Source organism: Thermobia domestica, chromosome 3 (genome assembly GCF_964235325.1).
Source record: "Thermobia domestica chromosome 3, izTheDome1.hap1.1, whole genome shotgun sequence".
Taxonomy (NCBI): Eukaryota; Metazoa; Arthropoda; class Insecta; order Zygentoma; family Lepismatidae; genus Thermobia; species Thermobia domestica.
This window is the reverse complement of record NC_137456.1, coordinates 265,324,986-265,348,946: the sequence shown is the minus strand read 5'-3', so window position 1 is coordinate 265,348,946 and position 23,961 is coordinate 265,324,986. Positions and strand designations below refer to the sequence as shown.

The following is a 23,961-nucleotide window of genomic DNA, read 5'->3' as shown; positions in this document are numbered from 1 at the left end:
CTTAGAATCATAAATGTTGTATCTACATCCTTAAAGAATTGATACATTATTTTTATAAAGTCATGCTCTAACATTTTATTCTGTATCTTAGCCAATCGTTCTTTTGATAAAGGTGAGCAATTTAACAACGCTCCAGAATAGTTTAAAAAATGTTCAATTTCTTCTCACTAAACTAGAACGCACAACTGACAAATCATCTAATAGCATATTTATCAAGATAATTGAAAATAAACTTGCAGATGGAGATGTACATGGAGCAGTCAGACTTCTTATTTCTGAAGATACTTTAGCTCCAACAGATGCCAACATATTGAAAGCTATAAAAGCCAAACATCCTACACATGCATATGCATTTACAGCTCCTGATATAAATTATTTTAGCACTGATCTTAACAACGTCACATCTAATGACTTTCTTATAGCACTGAAATCCTTTCCTTCAGGATTGGCTGGTGGTTTAGATAGCATACGCCCTTCAATTATCAAGGATTTGATACTATCTAATAATCAAGATTCTAAAGATCGCCTAATTAAGAACATTAGTGAGTTTTTTTCAATGATCATATCAGGTAATATTCCTAAAGAAGTAAGAACCATTTTCTTTGGAGCATCCTTAACCCTTGAATACTATGGACGAAAATAATCACGTAACTACTATGGAAAGGTCTGTCAGACCACATTGTTGTTTCGCATTTTCTGAATAGTAGTTTTATTGCATATTTTTTAAAATGCTATCCTACATATCTTAGTTGCTTATAGAAAAATAAAACATAGTAATTTCACTATGATAAAAGCTTTATATTTTTGAAACAATGAGGAAGAGAACATAGTCAAAATTTGCAACAATGATTTCATTGTTATTCTAAAATTCTAATTGATTAAATATTCAATTGTTTCTCCGTTTCTTTGTAGTCAAATAACACTAAATTAAAATACACTGTTCTTATAGATACACTGAGAATAAAAAATACAGTAAAAACGGAGAAAGAACGTGGAATTCTAGCTTTTTTAAACTTACGAGAAAATACTGTTATAGTGGTACTGTTACATTTTTGTAGTGAAAAGGCAATGAATAGACTTATTTTTAGTTCCTATATGATGGCGAAAGTGTGGAAAATACGTTTTGCCGGTAAAGAAAGTACCGCACTAACTTTTCTGACAGCATGCACTTTCTTCAGGTAGGCACTTATATTTTTTTCTGCACTGCATGGAAATTGGTAACCCACACCGCTGACACGAATATCTTTGCTTTCCGCTTACAACTCAGTGCACAGGAGACTATGTTTTCCTCTTCAACTCCTTGTGTACGATGGGGGGAAACTCACTTTCAAGCTGTAGTATGATCTTGATTGAAAAACTCAGCTCTTGTGGCAGATGTCCGATGAATAATTTACCTTCTATGCGAGGCCTAAAAAAGTCCTTTTGCCAACGTTTTCATGAAATCAAGTCTTGTCATCACAGCGGTCTTAGTGTAGACTTAATGCAAGACATACGCATTGTCACAACACGCAACATCCACCAACATGAAGAAAATTGTCAATGGCTATCGTCTTGTTCGAATACTTGACGTGCAGTCTGTACATTTTTTGTCTACAGCATAAACTCCGTCTTTACTCATGTTATAAAAGATTATTATTTCAGGTTTGTCAGTGTCTAGGTCATTTGATGTGTGGTTCAAGATGTGTCACATGATAAGACTCAAAACTGCTAATAATCAGTAGATAACGAAAGACAACTGAACAGCAAAATTCTCACGTAACTACTATAGTACGTCTGTACGACCGCGCGACCCCTCCAGCGCAGCGCACAGGGGATCAATTATAACACGAACTTCACAATACGTAACCATTTACTAGACAGGAAGGTAGACGAAAGGATCCACTTGTAGTTGCAGGGGTGTAGAAAATATAATGATACAAAAAGTCGCAGCGGTCTGGGAGACGGTCCATAGTACTTATGGGTTAATAGCCTTGACAATGAAAAATGGCGGTATCAGACCCATTGCCATTGGGAATGTTTGGAGGAGACTTGCATCCAAGATTATCTGTGGGACGATTAAACAACCACTACTCCATCTCCTTGCTCCACACCAACTTAGAGTAGGCATTCAACATGGTGCTGAAGCGGCAGCACATACAGCAAGTATCTATTACTCACACCATCACCAGAAGCCCAAAGCGTTCTTAAAAATAGATTTTAGGAATGCATTCAATGAAATAGACAGATATACAATGCTTTCTATCGTCAAAGAAAATTTTCCTTCGATATATCCCTATGTACACCAAAGTTATGCTGAAGCCAGTAATTTATATTACGGCAAAGGTATAATCATATCAGAAAGAGGAGTTCAACAAGGAGATCCTTTAGGTCCAGCATTATTTGCCGTAACATTGCAGCCCATAGTCAATACTATCAAGACAGACTTAAATATCTGGTACCTCGATGATGGTGCAATAGCTGGAGATCAGGATATTGTATTAAATACATTGAAAATGATCAACACACAGGCAGCTACAATTGGTCTGCAACTAAATTTCTCGAAATGCGAAATCAGCTTTCTTGCAACTACAAATGAACAAAAAAACACACTGTTTTCGTCATACAACCAAGTAGCTCCAGGTATCCAATTGATGTCGCCATCAAACGCTTTCCTCCTTGGATCTGCTCAGTTGAATCAAGAAGAACTCTATTAACTTAGAAGATAAACCAGTTAGACATGTATTTCTCACGTCTATCATCAATATCTGCTCATACTGGATTTTACCTACTAAGAGCATCATTTTCCATACCAAGATTATTATATTTTCTGTTATGTTCACCTTCATGGAAAGAAGAGGATTTATTAGAAAGATATGACAACAGTATAAAATCTGGTTTGGAGTCTATCCTAAATTGTGTCCTTGAGGATAGCACATGGCTTCAGGCATCTTTCCCAGTTAATCTTGAAGGATTTGGCATTCGAAGAGCCTTAAGTTTGGCTATTCCCGCCTTCTTGGCATCACTCTACGGCTCTCAATGTCTAATAAAATCCCTTCTCGAACAGAACAACAATCTCCACTGGGATTCTGAAGTTCAAGATTGCTCATCCACATGGTCATTGTTGTTGAGCTCCGATTTACCCGACTTTAGTTTCAGGGCTAAACAACCGCACGGGAGAACGCATCATACAACAAATTTTTCATTTTTACTACAGTCTTCCGACAACCCAGAATACAAGGCTAGACTGATCGCTGCATCGTCCATTGAGGCAGGTGCTTGGCTCAAAGCTTTCCCCTCACGTCCTCTCGGCCTTCATCTGAATGATGAATCTTTTAGGATAGCAATTGCGTTAAGATTGGGAGCAGATATTTGCGAACCCCATAAATGCCAAGCGTGCAAAAATCCTGTTGACAAAAAAGAACTACATGGTCTCTCCTGCATAAAAAACACAGGTAGACATTCTCGACACTCGAGCTACAACGACATCATTGTGAGAGTACTCATCTCCGCATGTGTACTGGCAATAAGCGAGCCAAATGGCTGTAGTAGAACAGATGGTAAAAGACAAAGTAGGATTCCTTAATTCCTTGGAAGAAGGGTGAAGCCTTAATTTGGGACTTCACATGCACAGACACTTTTGCACCTTCCAACCTTCCTTTCTCTTCAATCCATGCGAGCAATGCACCAGATCGGAAAGTGATAGATAAAAGAAGAAAATGCAACAACCTTATGGAAAAATATCAATTCGTACCAGTTGCAGTTGAATCCGGTGATTCGTGGCGAAGGGAAGGCCTGAACTTCATAAATGAAGTCGGAAAACGTATCACACACTTATCCCGTGATGAAAGAGCAACTAGCTTCTAATCCAAGAGAATAATCATGGTGGTGCAGAGAAGTAATGTACAGGTAAACTCAATACAAGGAACCATACCTCCCGGTAAAGAACTGGAGGAGACTTTCTTACTTTAAAATGCATACAATTCACATTCTTACTTTAAAATGAAATACCTTAAAATATTTAAACAAAAAATAGAATGTATATAATGTTCAGAATTGAAATTTTGTAAACTTCACTAGCCATAAAATGTGTTAAAATCAACCTGAATAAAAATAGCTTGTAAACTTGATTACTGCATGTAAAACCAAGTGTTTATCAATAAAATTATTACTTTAATAAAATAACAATAGAAATTTGACAAAATATATATATATATATATATATATATATATATATATATATATATATATATATATATATATATATATATCGGTATTGCAAAATGAGAGTTACAACTCTTGGGAGGTGTCTCCTCCCACTGAGAAAAGAAAAAAGTTCTTGAACATTCGGCTATCGGACATACATTCGGATCTACAGGGTGCCGAAAGCATGGGAAAATGACTTTCGGACGCTAATAGCTCGGAAACTATCCAACATAAAGAGAGCGGGTAAAAAATTCACTGAATAAGTCATATCTGCTGTATTGAATTTTGCATGTTTCACAATCCTTCCACGCACGCGCAATAGATTCCCCAAAGGAACGTAGGGAGTCACGGATAATGTGCCAAATGAAAGTTGGTCTAAATGTATATGTATTGATAGGGTTTCTACCAGGTAACAATAATTCGTTAGTATTAACTAGATATTTGAAACAAATACAAAATTGCGGACACCTTCATATCTGTTGTGTGTGGTTGCATAATCGCCAGGTACGGATGCTGGCTACCAGTGACGTTCTGAGAATTAAGCGCAGCGAATTTGTACTCAAATGCTCTAGAAAGACATCTGGAGTGTCGTTAGAGCACAACAGATGAAGCAGGGTGATTCACACGTGCGGAAACAATAAAAAATGCCCAGAAATGCACTCATACTCAGTAAACGTGAGTTCAAAGCGTCGCATCGGAAATGTAAGTATTAGCATTAAGAACATGAAAGCCATTGCCAATTCACCAATAATATTCCATCAATTCGATGCAATATGATTTGCACGGTTGCATACCAATAAGGATGCAACAACTGAGGCCAAGTTGAAATTCTGCAAGGGTACTCACAAACAATCTGGGTAAAATAAATGAATGTTACTAGTGGGATCGCATGATCGATATTGAAATGTGACCAATGTGTGTGTTGATATCAACATGTGGCTAATGGACAATAACACTGTACTACTACATTTCACTGTTATGTTTTGTTATAATAGTGCATTTTAAATCTGTGGAAATTTGTGTATCGTGCTATTTATAAAAATATATTTTTATGATGAGTTGGCAACACTGCTTCACCCATGGCAACACTGTTTGTAGCTTTCGATAAGGCATTTTGTTCTGATTATATTGTGCAACTTTTGTTTTGATTGCTTTAACGGTTTTGAAGATATTTACTTTAAACCTGCATAATTCCATGATATAATTCTTTGGATATTCAAATTTTGAATCGCCGTAGATCCTATCCTTCTGGTCCATAGCACCTTAAAATTCCCTCATGTTCATTTCTCATGATGCTCTACTAGATGTGCTATGTGGCAATCAGAATTTAGTTTTACTTTCCACGGTAATGTCGGTTAGGCTAAAGGAAACGGTTTTTAATGAGAAATGAAAGAAAAATGGTGCAAATGAAGAAAGTGAGAGGAAACGGGAGATCGCCGAGAAAAAACACGAGTACGGTGTTTGTTCACTACAAATTCCACACGGCGCGAGCTGGAATCGAACCACAAATCCTAAGGAGCAGAGGTGAACGCTCTACCACTAAGCCACCTGCGCCCCTGGTGACCACACAACTCACTTGTCACAGGAATATATATTTATTTTTATTTAGGTTGTTATTGTTAGGAACTACGAATTAGCAAGCTTTATTTTTCTGTCTGCTCATATGGGAGAATGGAAAAGCGTGGGGTCCGCACGGATCCGAGGTGTGCTAAATACTTTTTGCTCCTGAAATATTCATATAATTTCTAAATACAAAAGCGTACAACAAGTAAACTGTTATGAGTGAATAGAAAACATCTTAAAATGAGATGTGTTGTGTCGTTGATAAGAATGTGAAATAAACAGAGATAATATATGAATATAATGAAGCCTCGGGTCCGCACGGACCCCAGGTTGGCGTCATAAGGTTAAGAGATAGAAAGATATTATCTGTGCCTCTACATTTTTTTTTACATAAACTGGTGCATAATTCTTAGTTTGCTTAGATAAGAAGGAACGATAAGATCGTTCTTCCCCGCTCAATTTGAAACTTTTCACATTCGGCTTTGCACGTTAGTTATTTTTGATGATTCAAGTTGGCATGGTGGATGATTCGCTAGTTTTGGAAGATTATCTTAGTGGTTTATGAACAAGTTTGTTCAATTAGATTTGGTTAAAAGTCTAGATAGATTGCTAAATCCTGGATTTATATGGGTAGTATTCCTTTCGTTTTGTCCGCGATTGGAGAAACGCCAAATAATCAAATAGCATAATCAGTTAATCCGGATATTGTGGGATCCTATCGGAGTATTTTGTCAAATGTCATACTGAAAGATAATTGGTGCCCTGTGTATTCTCACATCCTGCTCTTTCCTATACTTTCCAAAAAAGTACTCTTCTCTTTTTTGTTACAAACATACAATTTTAACTAGCTACATATTTATTTTCTACCTTCTAAACAGTATAAACGAAGTCTACGAGATCACATGACAAAAAATAATGAATACCTATTAATAGAAAAACATCCGATATGACAGAATCCTAACAAACGTACAAAATTGACTTCGACGTTTCTACCATGCAAAACGTCGATAAGCAGACTGGTAGTGAGAAATTGTATTTTATGGTATATTGACATTATTTTCAAACTTTCTTAAATCATAATAATACAGGGTGTTTAAAAAAGAACTTCTTAGTTTTAAGTATAAATTCATTTGAGAAATGAAAGAAAACTTACATCAATGAGTACATATCATGAAAGAGAATCCCTTCAAATTTTGTTTAATGTTGGTAGACTACAACGTAGGATCCATTTGTGGCCTCAACACTTCTAGGCGATATTCCACTTCTCGCCACGTATTCATCAACATTTCAGGTGTAACTGTCCGCGACTATTCTTTCCTGTAAATGTTTGATGTCTCTGAACTTTTCACTGTACACAACATTGGTATGTGGCCCCAAAAGAAAAAGTCCAGTGGGGTTAAGTCTGCCCTTCGTGGTGACCAAGTTATTGGGCCACTCCTGCTTTTCCACCTTCCTGGAAAGCGAGTGTCAAGAGTCGCATCCGCTTGGTTACTGTAATGAGGTAGGGCGCCATCTTCTTGCAAAAACACAAGCCCCTTTTCTGCCTCATTATCGTCCATTTAGGGAAAGACGTACTCTGTCAGGATGTCATTGTGAACGTCCCCGTTTATTGCTTTTTCTACAAAAATCAAAGGACCAATCACACGATCTTCCACAAAACCGCACCAGACATCAAGTTTGGTAGAGTCACGTTGATGATGAATAACTTCATGTGGATGCTCTGCCCCCAAAATTCTGCAGTTGTGGCGATTTACAGTCCCACTGACATGAAATGTAGCCTCATCAGAAAAGAAAATCTTTTTTTTTCTTTTAAAAAAATGATATCATCATCAACTCTGTGTAGAAAGTCAGCAGCAAACTCATATCTTTCGATTTTATCAGTAGATTTAATTTCATGTAACAGTTGAAGTTGTAGGCGCGCAACTTAAGTCTTTTACGTACAACATCACACACAATACCTTAGGCGCTGCTAAATGTAGACTACGTCTGGCCAATGACTTCTTGGGGCCGAACACAAGAAACACGAATCTGTTCAAAAACATCTTCAGAAGTTCTCGCTATATCTGGTGATTTTTCTTTTAAAACACTACCGTTTACTTTGAAAGACTTTAGCCATTGACGGATAGATTTTGCTGTAGGTGGTTCACCACCATACTGATCTCTGAAATTACATTGCACTGTTATAACTGACTTAGTGTTCAGAAGCCAAATAACACACTGCGCTTTCTGTTGTGGAGTACACATTGTTGCTGCGTTGCTCTGCACTGCACGCCTGACTGGACTGAACTGAGGAAACAAAGGGAAAAACAGCAGTGGTGCCGTCTCAAGGTCAAGCAGACCTGCCAACCGCAAAGGAGACAAACTTGGAGAGTAGATGAATAAAACACCACAAACTAGAATAGTGTATGTCACTTTGTACAGATTCTAGCAGACATTAATACTAGGTAGTTCTTTCTTCAAACACACTGTGTAATACTTTAACAAAGGCTACTGGAAGACTAATAATGTCCCTTAATGTATGGATGGATGTTTTTAGTGTCTCAGGAACTAGTTGTAGCCAACGGACAAGTTCGTGAGTCTTTAGGGCACAAACGGGGCCAAGAGTTATCAGTATGATTCCTCTCAGAATATGATAGTGCTAACGAAAATGATTTAGGTCCCTTTCGGGGTCCAGACATAGTCAAGATGAGATGAGTGCTCAATGTGGCGAAACTAATACAGTTGATGGTGCTGTAACTTTTTATGTTGATTTATTTTAAATAATCATTGATCTTCGTTTTAGATGTAACCAACTTTCGATGACAATGTGGTTGATTACGTTCGTTATCTCCTGGGCGACGTGCTTTTGGGTTATTATTGTGACTCGCTGTTATATATAGAATGCAATACAATGTAAAATGACTCTAATTTTCTGCACGTTGCAACCATAATATAAAAAAACTCTTGTTGTTTATCTATATACAAATTGATGTAAACTTGTGTGCGGTCTCGTTTGAAAAAGCAGCCGAGCTGCAGGAAATGAATTTTGAACATTTTACTAGATATTTATTTTTTTAGAAGCTACCCAACGGCTATCACCCTGTTAGTTAGTTACGCCCTCTTTTAGGGAAGGGAATTTTATTGAGAATGTGTAGTTATTTAACATTGGTTTCTATTAATCTTTCTATTAAAACTCGAATCACAACGGGAGAGAGAATTTACACAAAGGTAAAATTTTACCACCCTTTAAGTGAGAATGTTGAAATACGATTTCTCTCTTAAATAATCGTATGTTTTATGTGTGCAAAATTATGAATAGGTAAGAGAATCGTAATACAGTGTTATAAAATGAAGAAACCACTTCCGGTATCTAATGCCATCTAGAGGAGAAATATTAACTGAGCTAGTCATCTGTTATCATAAAATATTCAAGGTCACGCAGTACAATGATGGGCTTATCACGATAGTATAGTACTTCTTAGATTAATTTACGTTTAAGCTCTATTTGAAAATTATCAAAGACAAAATATCTTTAATGAGTTTTACTGTGTGTTTATAAAACTACAAGTCTTCTTATATAGCTATATTAAAATTTAAGTATTTCTATCTGAGGTCGTGTTACGTAAAACAATTGACCTGTTGCTTTTCGTTCATAAAATTTGTAAATACATACAAGAATCGTAATTTTTTTAAGGAATTAAGAAGTATTTTATTTTCATTTTTTTTTGATTCATGAACTTTTTACAGAGATAAGTGTCCCCTTCAAGTTTAGATAAATCATATACAAGCACCACTAATAGTGAACAATAGTTTTACGACCACTTTCGTCGAGTAAATTAAACATATTTTTTTCATGCTTACTGTCTGCGTTTCCTTGAAAGATTTTTATGGCGGCTGTGACTAGTAGTAACAGCCTTGACGACATATATTCTAACATTAGGTTGCTTCTCTCTACTAGTTACGGACAGTTAAAACCAACGTTATTCTCGCTAATAGTAAATTCTAAGTCAACTCTGAATTTCACTTTTAGATAATGACGCATGTTAAAAACTTTAAAGGTATATCAGCGAGTAACATTAATTCTAGTTATTAAATAACGCTGAAGATAACTATGAAACCTCTCTTTAAAAACACACGGACTCGTGATAAGAAAATGTATTTATCTGTAAAACAACAACCTATATAATTGAAATGAGCACGCAATCATTTGAGGAATTGTCAATATCAAGTGCTCATTATCGTCAATGAAAGAGATCGCAAGACACCAATAAAAAACTCTTTTATTTGAACTTGCGCTTGCTCACTTTATTTGAAGTAGAAATCAATTAAATATTCCTTACTTCAACTGTCGATTACTAAGAACGCACTCACTCACTCCATGTCGCTGGTCTGTACATACAAGTGTGCAGGTGCAACGCACACCAAGCAGTCATTAAGACCAGTAATTAAAACTCGAAACTGTACTTGTTAGTACAAAACACAACCAAACCACAAAAACTCCTATAGCTCGTAAAGAACTGTGTGAAAATTTACTTTTTAATACGAACCCTCCAAGACTGTGAAACTCCGGAAAACCCAAAACAAATAATACCCTTTAACATAATGGAGAAGCCAAAGACCGGATGAAGTGAACGAAGGCCAAACAAGAAAAGAAGAGAAGAGTAAAGGAGCTATACTCCAAAACTAGCAAACAACCCGGAACCCCTTGGCCCAACTAAAGGCTGAGCGGGGAAAGGAAAGAGAATTTTAAAAACACTACGCAAGCTAGTGTACTACGACGCCTTGCGCAGCACTACGAAGCCAAACAAAAAATAGGGGGTCCAAAATGGAAAACCCCGAATGCGGCTTCAAAAATCAGATATGAGGTTGGTTGAATACGTAAAAGTACCAACCAATTGCCAAACCAAACAAACAAAATATTTTTTTTAAAAAACTGAAATTGAAATAAACAGACGAGTCATTGAACATTACATACAACTAGAAGGAACACTTAAAAGAAAAAGGCGGAACTTGCCCTAAAGAAGTGCAAGTCTCGCTTTAGCCCACATGATACAAACAAAAAGAGGCAGTCCAGAGAAAAACAAGTAGCTCTGGACCCCCCAAAGAAATATTCCAACCACAACAACAACAAGAACGAACCACAACCGGAAGGAACCAAACCACAGAAGAACGGAAACAAAAACACCCCACAAAGAAAACCTAGAAGGGAATCGATAGAAGACCTTACGAGTTTCTGAAGAACATCCCAAAAATAAAACAAAAAAGCTAACACCAAAGGAACAAGGGCCTCTCTCAGGACCACCAAAACTTCAAAACAGAGTTAAACCTAGCCAAGCAATACTGAAAAACCACCACCAACAAACCTAACGAAATAACGACGAATAGAAAAAAAGAAAAATAAGAGAAAGGAAAAGCATGCAGAACCAGAAAACAAACAAAAATAAAAAGAATAATTAATACGCAATTTCTCAAACAAAACTCCAACCCGCAACCAACTGAAAGTACTGGGAAAAGATTTTCCACTTCTTAACACACGAAACAACTCAGATTGTTCTGAAAAGGAACCCGAGAAACTCACACAGAAACTGAAACATAATTATACCAAATAGCAATAAAAGACACAACAAACACTCCTCAAAGAATACTGACAACTCAGAAAAATAAATTCCACAGATCCCCTATATACCACAGACACCGAAATTCTACAACCAAGAATGAAAAGCAAAAAAGAATAGCACTCGCACCAAACCATCACACCTCGAGACATGCTGGTCGAAAAACGAATGCGAGGGAGAAATTCTGTAACCACCAGCCTCATCACTAGACAGGAGAGGGCTGGATAGTTTTATGTATATTATTACATTAGACTTGGTGACAAAACATTTCTCCTGCGCAAACATACAACCACAGAGGGACCGGGTGTCGGTTGCCCATGCGAACGACTACGTTCACATGGAATTAACTCAGACAGAAACGGGCCCTAAGAAACCTTTATACGAAAACCAAACTGAAGCCCATCGTGAAAATAATCCTAGGCACAAAACAGACTTGAAACAGAAAAATCTGCCAAAAATCATAGGAGTGTGGGGACTCACCATGCAAACAAACCAAACCCGATCAAAGTACCTGGATGTAGCAAGATAAAAGACAATGCTGTCTCCTAGAGACAAAAGTACACCACAAGCCTACAAACAAACGAGAAACTCTGGGAGAGGACTCAAAAAAAACAAAAGAAAAAAGAAAAAACGAAAAAAAAAATAAAAAAGGAAAAATAATAAAGAAAAGAAAGAAAATCAGGAGAAATAAATAGAAAACGGAGAAATACCAAACGAAGTGATAAACAGAAACATATCCAACCAAGGAAAGTGAAAACACAGAATGGATAAAAAATTGAACCTAGAACCAAGAAAAAAAAGCAGTCAAACATCCCAACCAGAAACCACAAAAGAGAGAACGAAGCACACCACACACACACACAAAGATCGAACCAAAAGATCAAATAAACAAGAACTAAAAGCAAGTGAAACAACAATTATAACAGAAAACAATACCGACACACGGAAGACGAAACATAATAAAGAAAATAGAAAGAACAACAACAAAATAACGAAACAACAGAAACAATAACCACACTTATAGTGAAACAAGCACACGTGTGGCCACATCGGCATAAACCAAACTATTTAACGAATAATAATAATAATAATAATAATAATAATAATAATAAGAAGAAGAAGAAGAAGAATAGTAATAATACCCATAAATAACGAGAAACAGAAGGAAAAAGGGAAAGAAAAAAGGACGACATACTGGGGAAAACTAAAGCCTCCCCTGATTTTATATACATCTCACCCAAATATATGTATATATAAATTATTGCACACAAACGCTGGTATAAAGGAGAAACCAAGCTCTCTTGAAGCAAAGGAAAAGAGTGCTAGGTGTAAATAGAGGAACCGGGTTCTATGTCCCGCCTGCACACTTGTATATAAAGAACATTAGGTTGCTTCTCTCTACTAGTTACGGACAGTAAAAACCAACGCTATTCTCGCTAATAGTAAATTCTAAGTCAACTCTGAATTTCACTTTTAGATAATGACGCATGTTGAAAACTTTAGAAAGGTATATCAGCGAGTAACATTAATGCTAGTTATGAAATAACGCTGAAGATAACTATGAAACCTCTCTTTAAAAACACACGGACTCGTGATAAGAAAATGTATTTATATGTAAAACAACAACCTATATAATTGAAATGAGCACGCAATCATTTGAGGAATTGTCAATATCAAGTGCTCATTATCGTCAATGAAAGAGATCGCAAGACACCAACAAAAAACTCTTTTATTTGATCTTGCGCTTGCTCACTTTAATTGAAGTAGAAATCAATTAAATATTCCTTACTCCAACTGTCGATTACTAAGAACGCACTCACTCACTTCATGTCACTGGACAACGACAATGAATCATACTGTCTCTGGAATTTGTATCGCTAAATCCTAATAGTCTAAGCTTTTGTGAATACTGACGCTAACCCAATTACATAGAAATCGAACTCATAAAGCCAACCTAATACTACTGACTGGAATTAGTTGTTGCCATCGTCAACGAGAGTCAATCAAGCTGACGTTACTTGAACCATATCTACAATACCTGGATTTGATACTTGTCATAATCACCCTTGAAATGAGAGTAGAAATTCAACTCAATTAGGCAGGTTATGATTGATTGAGTATAGGTTCAATACTCACAATTATGAATATTCACTCTCGAGAAACTGGAAATTTATGTGACATGACAACATTTCCATCTAGAATCAAAACATTGATTATCTACTTCTAATATTAAGACTTTAAATCAATCCTCATTGCACAGGCTTATAATTGATGTTTAAAAGAATAACGTTTGTTTATTTAAATATATAAGTCATAGATTGTGGAAAACACAATACAGCAATTATTAGACAAAAATGTCATATTTGACAACCAAAGATTACTCAAGTGAGTGTAATAAATTCTATATAATATAATAAATTTCTGTAATTTTTCTAACTTCCTTTTTAGTTTTAAGTAGTTATATTTAATCTAAAATTACTCTCTTATTTTTTATTACTACGTGACAAACAGCAATATTTCCTTTGTCGCTTTGTAGTTTACAGTATATCCACATTTACAGCCTAGTGGTTTTGCGAATACTGTGTAACTTTCTTGATACTATTTGTGTATCATTGTGTACGGTTCTAATTACATGACCAAATTTGTCATTTGATACTCTTTATAAGTTTTTGCATGAGTGACTTGGTCAATAACCCTAAATTTAGAAAATAGCTATCGTAAAAATTTGACAGCATATTACCGTATTATAGAATCGCACTATGTGCTTTTGAGAGTTTGGTTCCCTGAACCCATTTATCTAATAGCTTACCGTTACGTTGACGTACCTCTCTTTGGGGAAACTTAAGATCACTCTTAACCTTGCGAATTGTTCAAAAATGGAAGTTGTTTTGTTCTAATGGGTTAAGTGGTATATTTATGTAAAATAAAGAACCATGTTCTCTTGTTTGAAAAAGTATTTAGCAATTTCCTAAATTTTAGACGTGCTCGTATTCTCTCCACCTTAAGTATAAGAGAAAAACGAACTTACTCATGCTGAATTTTGGAGAAGAAAGGTTCAATGATGAAGGGTCATAGAAGTTAGACAAATCATGGATCAAATATGTGTAATATTCAATAAATAAATAAGAATCGCCAACAATGATGTAAATTGTGTTTTTAAGAGACTAGTTAGGGCCTATGTAACATTTCTATTTTACTTCCTTCTTTTCTGCCTTGAAAAAGTAATCATTTTAAGAAGTAACAGTGTTTCTGGAGATTGTTTTTTTTATCTTTCATTACAGGAAAGGCCTACATTCTTAATTCCATGGTTAGTGAATCAACCAATACGAGTGTGCGTACCTATTCTTAAGATTGTTGATGTTATAGTGGCTGCGTTTCAAATGGGTGAAACTGGCATTGCTGTTGCCTTTATAATTATTGGTCTTTTGTTTGCAGGTAAGATACATTAGGTCATTACTTATCCATTTGAAATGTTGCTATATAAAATTATTAATTAACGTGAATGCATAAGAACTTGAAATTACTTCATACCAAACTATTCGACACCAACGATAATATTCTGCATACCTTTCCTCAACAGATATTTGTTATGGTCACGTAGCCAACGTACATTACTTTCGTGCTTGTTATTCGGTGGTGGGTATTTTTTTTAAAATTACGATTTGTGTAAGACAATAAGTGAGGGTTTCATAAGACTTTGCTGCTGGAAACGACTGTAACCTTTATTTAAACAATCAACTTCATATTATTTGAACTCTTTCTACGATATAAAATTGCAAACATCTGCTTTTCTGGTGGTTCTCGATTCACAAACACAAAATATCTGCTGTAAATTCCTATTTTTTATTCACGTGTTTAAATAATATTAATAAAATACCAACAAGGCAGGGTACCTCGCTTTAACTGATTGTGATGAGCTTGCACAGACATATAGCACATCAGAAAAGAAGCCACACGTTTTATATATATATCGGCCAACAAACGCATTGAAAGGGTCAAATAGGGGCATAAAATGGGATCAAAATGCTATTATATGGGTTATAGCGAAAACGAGAAGAGATATCGGAAAAGTTTTAATGTACGAAATACTACCCACAGTCGAAGCAAGGCATGAGACAGAAAACGCCCATGACAAAAAAGCAGAACATCCGAAAATGGACAAATAATGTATACAACATTGTCAAAATCTGTTACGGAAGTGGGGGAAAAAGGTGATAAGGAGCAGAAAGAAAGAACAAACGAAAACAGAAAATAAGTGTTTTTGTTTTAGGTCCATATGATGTCCGTATGAGAAAGAGACGCAGATTCATCTCAATGTACGAAAATAGTAGAACACGCAGGAAGGATTCAAACTCCATTCGTATAGGCAGCCATTGGGTTAATACTGCAACAGTGGCTTGCATATATCGCATAATGGGACAAAAATTCATAGCACAGTAGAATGTAATAGCAGCTGCTCTACATGCGTAAGATAGCAACAGTTATATCAGTAACACGCATAGGTATCAACATTACTTAACAAATGAAATACGCGTGCAACACAACATTAATAGTAACATTTTTCATTTGTGTTACTACTGCCTACACACATTTTCATTTCTAACATCCATCTCATCGTTGTTAATATTACACGGTAAATGTAACCCGCTGCTCAGTACCGTCTTGCTGGCTGCCTAATTGAACGGTGTTTACGTCCTTCCTGCATGTTCTCCAATCTTCGTGCATTGAGATGAGTCTCTGTCTCTTTCGCATACGGGCATCATGAATCCTTTATGTCTTTGCAATATCATCAAAACCGAAGTGTTACACCGAGGTACCTTCGCTTGTAAGAATTATTGAATAACGTAGAGCTATAAACAAGTATTTGATTTCAAAGGTATACTATTCTGTTCTACGGCAAATCGAGTACAAAGCTGTGCAACAATATACATTTCCGAACATTTCAAAATAGCTAAGTATGCCTACTATTTGTCGCGAGGTGTATGCGACTACTCGATACAAAATCTGTATCGCACAGTTACGTGAGAATGGCTGCTGCAAAAAACGTAACGTTCAGTAATTTGCCCTTTATGTAAACAAATATTATCTGTCAAAACGTTGTGTCAGAACTGTCTGAGGAAAGTGGATGAAGCACCACATTGCCGACGAGGGAAGTCTAAATTGCATTTGCTAGATTTGAGAACGTGAAAATGTATTATTTTAATTAGAAGCTACATTAATGCACAAAATAAATATTTGTCCACAACCAACTGAAACACCAATGGCATTTGTACATTGTGTCTAGGTACTTGCTTCAATATCTTTTCAAGGGTTCTATGATCATATGTTTGATAATCACAACTATTTGTAATCAGCTTTTTTATAAATATTGTACATGCAAATACTATTGATTATATAATATTTGCCAGGGGAGGGATTTGAATACATGCGGTTTACGTAGTGTCGCGTAATGTTAATGTGTCTTGAGAGAAATCAGAGGAATTCTTCAGGGGTAATATCATATCACTAATGAAGATGTCCACTGAATACCCCCTAAATTCATTGGTATTCAGTGTAAGGAAAAGTTAATATGCATTCATCATTTTATGGAGCCTAAAATATTACAGTGGTTTCATTCACAGAAAATGATTTATTTCCAAAAAATGAAATGAAATCTTTGAGTTTTACGTCCCACGGTTATGCCGGTTAGGCTAAAGGAGACGGTGATGATGAGTAATGATGAAATTGGTGGAATGAAGAAAGTGGGAGGAAACGGGAGAACCCCGAGAAAACCCACGCACACGGTGTTTGTCCACCACAAAGTTCACTTGGCGGGGGCTGGGATCGAACCCGGGACCCCAAGTGATTTATTTCCAGATTACAAATGAGAGTAAATGTTCCTTCTTACATCTTGTTTCATATTTATAGTGGAGTGATAAGGTGATTCAGTGCTAGAGCATTTCCGCCTTGTGCGTAGTGTCCCTTGTTCGATCCCTAGCGAAATAAGTTCTTGATGGACAACAGTGTGTCCTTTCGATTTCTCAGTGTACTACTATTTCATCTCCATTTCTCTTCTACCAAATGTTTAATTTTCATTCTCTTGTTTTAACTACTGTCTCCTTAATGAAAAGAGTACAATCCTGAAACGTTAAATTGAAATATTTGAATACTTTAACTATTATAATTCAGCGTCCTCCCTTAGGCCAAAAGACATAAATGTTTGACATTAAACCAATGTTAACAGTAGTAGGCCCTATTCTATCTACTCGAGTCATCAACAATATGGCGATTCTCATGGCCAAATAGATTTCAAGTGGTCTTAGTTCCTGTCCATAGGTCAGATAGTGAAACGTAATGCAATTAGCACTATGATTGTCTATCTCATTTCCGTTTCCGGGCATTTAAAAAAGTATTATTCTCTTTGATGATGTGTTAATTATGTTATGTTGTAATACAATGAGTACAAGTTCATGGAGGGAATATTATGGGCCACCTTAAGTACGTTCTTTCCTTTTTATTGGTATAGTTTTAAACGGTTTTAACCTCTGTGATGTCTTATTGTACTGTTTGGTTATTTAGAGTTCCGGATATGGGTAGTGATGTTCACCTCTTAAATTTCGGGAGGAGGTACATAGGATTGCTTCTTATATTTGGGAATTGTGAGGAAAAGAATTGGAAATTGATGTATAGGAAATACTGCCAGTTCAGGTACTAAATATCTTTCCGTTTCATAGGATTATAATTATCGAAAATGTAAAATGTCACTGTTTTATTTATTTCATCCTCTTTGATGTGGGTTTTATTACTAAGTATTATTGAGTCGAGAAGTGCATGAATGTCCACCCTGAAGTGATGCATATAAGACAATTCTTAACCGCCTTTCATAGAACATGGGCACACGAACGAAAAATCTCATATTTGGAGTAGAAGGTCAAAGCTAATTTTTGACATAATGCAGGAAAAAATAGTCCTATTAGATACATATAAAATTGAAAAAATAAAATAAAACTTTATAAGGAAATCCTAAGTTTGTGGCTATGAAGGATCCAGGTTTAATTGTGATTGGGAGTCTTCTAGAATTTGATGTCTAAATGTGCTTTAGTGTCTAAATGTCGAAACAAAAAATATATAATGTGTATTGTTTCATCCTGAAATGACACATTCATTCTTTGAGACAAGTAAAGAAGGGGGAACACCCCACGACTTGGATACACATCTTAATCAATCACAACAGATCATAACATTACCTTAGGTGGAGTACTAAAATATCATGAAAAGCATTTAAGAGGATTCCTTGCTAGTTGGCTTATAATAATATGGTTTAAAATCAAACGTTAGCGTTAAGATCAACAGCTATGTCATGTTGCAAGTGTTTAGTACAAACATATAATTATTCTTATCAGCACTATTCATGAAAACAAATATTGACCTGTTTTGTTATTCCTTACTACACATGTAGTAATTGAAAATGAAAATCGATCGTTGTTTTTACTTTATGACATTTTGTTCAGTGACCTAGTGTAATTATTTAGGTCGTCACAGCATAGCGAAGTAGATTGGCGAATAGTGACAAAATCTACTCAGAGAGAATACGAAATGGTGTCAAGAACATAATAGATAAATGTAGTGAGAAGAGAGTCTGAATCTGAAAAAATAAATCGAGTAATAAAACGGTGGCATGTAAATATTATTGTTAACGTGACTTTCAAGAAACGTATTCGGATAGCTTCAGATTATCAGTTTGTGATTCAGTGATATCATGAAAAACACTTTGATAATGGAAGTTTTAGTTATGTGCCGTTCAGGGACATCATTAAAAATGCTTTCGTTATTGTTTATTGTTTGTATGCTTTGTTGTAGTTGGTTGTCAGTGATAGTACACTAACGTACTCTTTTGATTATTGTTGACGTTTTATTCCAATTGGTTCATAATGCATCACTTTTTACTGTATCGTGTTCTGATTGCTCAATGACCACTATTAAAATAATATTTTTCACTTTCCAAAATCTACAAGGCAAAGCTTGTATGCATAATTGTGTGTAAAGTGTTTGTGTTATAGACTATTAGATGATTTATCAGTGTGACCATTTAAAATCAACTCAAGGCATTATTATTTGGAAGTACTTGAGTTAAGTTCACTTTTCACTTCCACGATTCTCGGTATTGAGTTTTCTCAGTTTCACGATATTGAATTTTCATACTTTATCCTCACAGAAATTAACAAATTTTATAAAACTACGCAATTTTGTTCGTGCTTCTTGAACCGCATTCATTCTAGAGTTTTCAGCATTTCGAACGCAAAGAAATGAGAATTACGTTGTTAGATTTTAGACCTGTGCCTGAGAATACGTAACCTCTTTATGTACCAGTAATTACTAGATTTGTAAACTAGCCCTAAGGCAAAATTGTTTTGCTTCGGGTCAATACATGTGAAATCAACCAATTTCCAGGTAAACGTTACTGACAAAGGTACTTATCTTTGAATTTTATCTAAGATTTTACCACAGCTATTGAGTTTAAATCGAGTGTTCGTTTATTTTCTTGCGGCGTAGGTTTGTTTGTGGTGGTCATTTTGTATAGGCGCCTGAGCGTATTTTGCACTTTTCAGAGGATTCCGTTAACGCTGTAACATTTTAGATTTTAAAAATAATGAGTTCAAACGAAAACCATACAAAGATAATCGAATGTACAACATTCTATGTTCTGTGCATACTGAGCCGTACTTTAGAACGTTGAAAAAAGAAGCTCTCAACATTAAGGTTGGAAACCTGGAAATGGCAATTTTGGAATGTATATTTTGAAACGAAATAATCAAGACTTACCTTCAATTCTTTGTCTACATAGGGATTAGGTGACAGGCATACCGGAAAACAAGTTTGAGATCTAATAATCTTATACTTGATTTTTCTAAAAGTTTTAAACTTCATAAATTTCCGAAAATCATGTATTTTGACCATCAAATGTCTCAGGGAGAACCAGAAGTAAAAAATCCTAAATTTTCAGAAAATAGACGATAGTTGTGCAGTAGCAAGGGAGTAAAATTGCATTACTGAGACTTGAGTAGTTTCCAAGATATAATTCTTTGTAGTGATGTGAAATTCACGACTTAAAAAAATGAACTGATGTGCAGGACTAGTGTTGATATAGTATATCAGACATACAATTTATCTATGTTTCATCAGAAGAAGTGCATTCAAACAGCAAGAAACTCGAGATTTGCTACCTGTATAAAAATTAATAATACCAGATCATATCATATATATTTTTACTTCAGACGAAAACACAAATAAGATTTAATAGGTACTCAAAACAAGATGGATTTACTGATTGCAGTACTCCAGTTCTTCCAGAACATAGGGCATTGTCATTTGCAGCAAATGATAGCGTAGCCTCTGTTTATGACAAAAATGGTGGATTCGGGAATTGGTTACATGTGTCAGAAAAATAACCATCATTTTGATCACTTTTTCAATCCCCATTGCTCATGAACATCTTTTAAACTATGGGGCCGCATGGGCTCAGAGGTAGAGCGTTCACCTCTGGTGCTTGGGGTCCCGGGTTAAATGGCACGGAACACAAAATATAACATCTAGAAAATATAATTATGAATATAACCATACCTGTGAATTCTTGACATGTATTGTTACCAACTTTTGGAGATAGGCCTATATGACTCTTGAATGTAGAAAAGTACACACAGTACACGATTCGAACTAGTTGGAACCAGAATATGAGACCACAAACAAGAATATCATCACTGAAGAACAAAAATAACGGACGAAGTAGACGGTGATGATGAGAGATGAGTGAAATGGTGGAATGAAGAAAGTGAGAGGAAACGGGAGAACCCCTGAGAAAACCCACGAGCACAGTGTTTGTCCACCACAAAGTCCAAGCTGGGATCGAACCAGGACTCCAAGCACCGAAGGTGAACGCTCTACCACTGGACCCCGCAACCCCGAATGAAAGTTCTGAATTAAAGATTATTTATTACTAATTAATATATTACAAATACACTAAAACATACATACGTAACTATATGTATATGTATAATGTGTGTCTATGTTTTGTAGGTATGCAGATAGATAAAAAATATAATACAACTAGATCGTATGAAAAAAAAATCCTGGTGATACAAGCAGTTGGTGGAAAAACGATGTCAATAAATTCCTTCAAGTTAGAAGCATTTCATATGGCAATGGATTAAAACACACTGGTAGTGATCAATCTTTGGAAAAGACGACATTCGTTGGGTTAAGTTCTGACCCCTTAAGCCCCTATTCTAATGCTGCTTCAAGTTCGGAAAAGTTATTATTCCCCCCTTTTCATTTTATTTCTAATATTCCCACGCAAACAGCTGCTTGCGTGTTCATTCTCTTCATTCCTTTCATTTCATATCTTCATTCTCACCGTCGTAATTAATCTGATTGGGTACAAAAGCACAATTAGTTAAGCAAACTCATCATCATCAAAACGCCGAAGATGTATTTCATATTTCTACAGTTTCTGAATTTCAAAACGCTGGTGAGTTCAGTGTAAGTTATTACTTGGCAGCATGCATATCACGTCGTAATTAACAAATAATATACAAGAGCTTCCTTTAAGTAATAAGTGAAAACTTGTGACTCGTATTGAAACGATTGTGTTGCGAGCGAAGCGATCAAGAAAATTTGCACCGAATCTATTTCTTTGCAAACCGACAATTTCTATTACTAATATTTTCGGTGCCAATATCTTTTCGGGGCGTCGCATCGTTACTCATTTCCAAAATTTTACGTTTTTTCTTGCTCTTCGGCTCCCTCTTGTTATCAAAGCCCGGAGCAACTGCCCGCTCGCCCTTCCCTAGCTACGGCTCTGCTCACTAGCAACATTTAATTGATAGAGCAAATCAGACGACAAAACGACAGACGATGGAGACAGACAAAACCAGTCTGTAAGCAGGTAGAAAGGAAAGAGGAGGAGCACCGATGAGTTTTCAACAGAAGGTTCGACTCTCGCGTTGAAACGGGTAAGTACGGAAAATGGGTTAGCTTGCGGTTCTTATATCCTTGAGAAGCAGAAAACTAATTTCCACAATCCTCTCGTAAATTCCATTTTAGTTTCTTGTTTCTTAATTTAAAAAAAAACTTCCATGGAAATTATTCAGCCGGAGAGGTTGCTTGACTAGAAATAAAGCTCATTCTTTGCTGCATGCATCCTGTTAATTTCGGAATAGAAACTTAGGTAAAGAAGTGTAATGGTTAGAGGTTTGAATTCGAATGCAGTCGAGATATTTAAAGTAAGATGGAACCGATGTTGACTCGCATTAAACAGAAAATCAATGAGTTTTATTCCTCAAATGTTCTATTCAGTACAAGTCAATATGCAGGGTGGTCCAAAAGTGTGTAAACACGTTAATAAGTGGTAAATGCTGCAAACATGTAAGTAACGATGTAGGCAGGGAATAGGGAAGAGGAAAAAGTTCGAGGACATACATAATGACGTCTGTCATCTTGTATTTTATGCAATTGTTTTAGATGGGAATCATGGCATATATTATGTCATTTGAATAGCAATTTTGTGTACAAAACGAATGAGAGTGTTATTTTTTACTGTAGCTCTGACCATTACTAACTTAAGACTATGTTATTGTCGTTGTTGTGTCCCTAACCACTCGACGGCAAGAACCACTCACTGTTAAAGAATATGTTCCCCATTCTTGTCGATTCTCAGATACGTTCTGAATCATGTAAACTTGGTGCAAAGTGACGGCTGTAATTTTGGAACGTGCATCTACAATTCCTTCTTTCAGATTGTGAACATTATTAATTTTCACTGCATACACAACAGACTTCACATAGTCCCACAGGTAACACTGTAATCGATCCCTTTAGGGAAACGAGCTGGCCGATACACAGCACCTCGCCACCAATCCACGCATCAGGAAACTGCTGATGGATGTACTCACGGAAAGAGGTACAGCAATGGAGTGGGTCTTCTATATCGAGCAAAGATTATTGTTATTAATATTTTAGACCTAAAAGCAAAAATGTTTCGTAAAGTGAAAAACGAAAGAGAAGATACTAACTTACTCTTCAGTAAATTTTAAGTGGATGAGAGTATAATCACATCAACTTTTTTGGTGTAAAACAACACACAAGTGACAGATTTCTTTTAAAGTCAGGGGAAAATGCACACTGAAAGTTGTCATTTCTCTTATAATGTCAAATATTCGTATTTTACAGTATATAATTTCTTTCCTATATATAATGCTTTTTGAAGTGAGAATTACAATATATATGTAACAGATTCTGATGTTAACTGCAAAGTACATCTAATATTTCAACATGATTTTATTTGACTTGATTTTCAATTTAATGTCCCTTTTAGCAGCGAGACTATCAGACGCAAAACGTGGAACTGCAGACTAACGTAGGATCCGAAACACATGAATTCCGTCGAGAATGGAACCTTGATGACTCGCCCAACAAAGACTGGGATTTACCATTGCGTCCAGCGTATATCTAGTGGACGGCATCACCAGACATTTTTTTTGTTCAAATCACTGCAGAACTTCGCAAATGGTGATAAGTTAGTTTCAAAGATACATATAAATATCGAAAGAACAAATTTTTGACCAGATACAGCAGATGGGACTATAAT

General features: G+C 35.8%; 1 protein-coding gene across 2 annotated transcripts in view; it reads left to right on the top strand.

The window, feature by feature from the left end:
- Positions 1 to 23,961, top strand: part of LOC145681637 (uncharacterized) — a 302,173-nt gene that overhangs the window by 211,359 nt on the left and 66,853 nt on the right. For both annotated transcript variants that reach the window (XR_014130848.1, XM_081753255.1), the window contains exon 5: positions 14,621 to 14,774. Coding sequence is in view for 1 of the 2 variants with exons in the window: in XM_081753255.1 (XP_081609381.1) it covers positions 14,621 to 14,774 (154 nt within the window). In the remaining variant the exon portion in view is untranslated. The remainder of the gene's footprint in view (positions 1 to 14,620; positions 14,775 to 23,961) is intronic.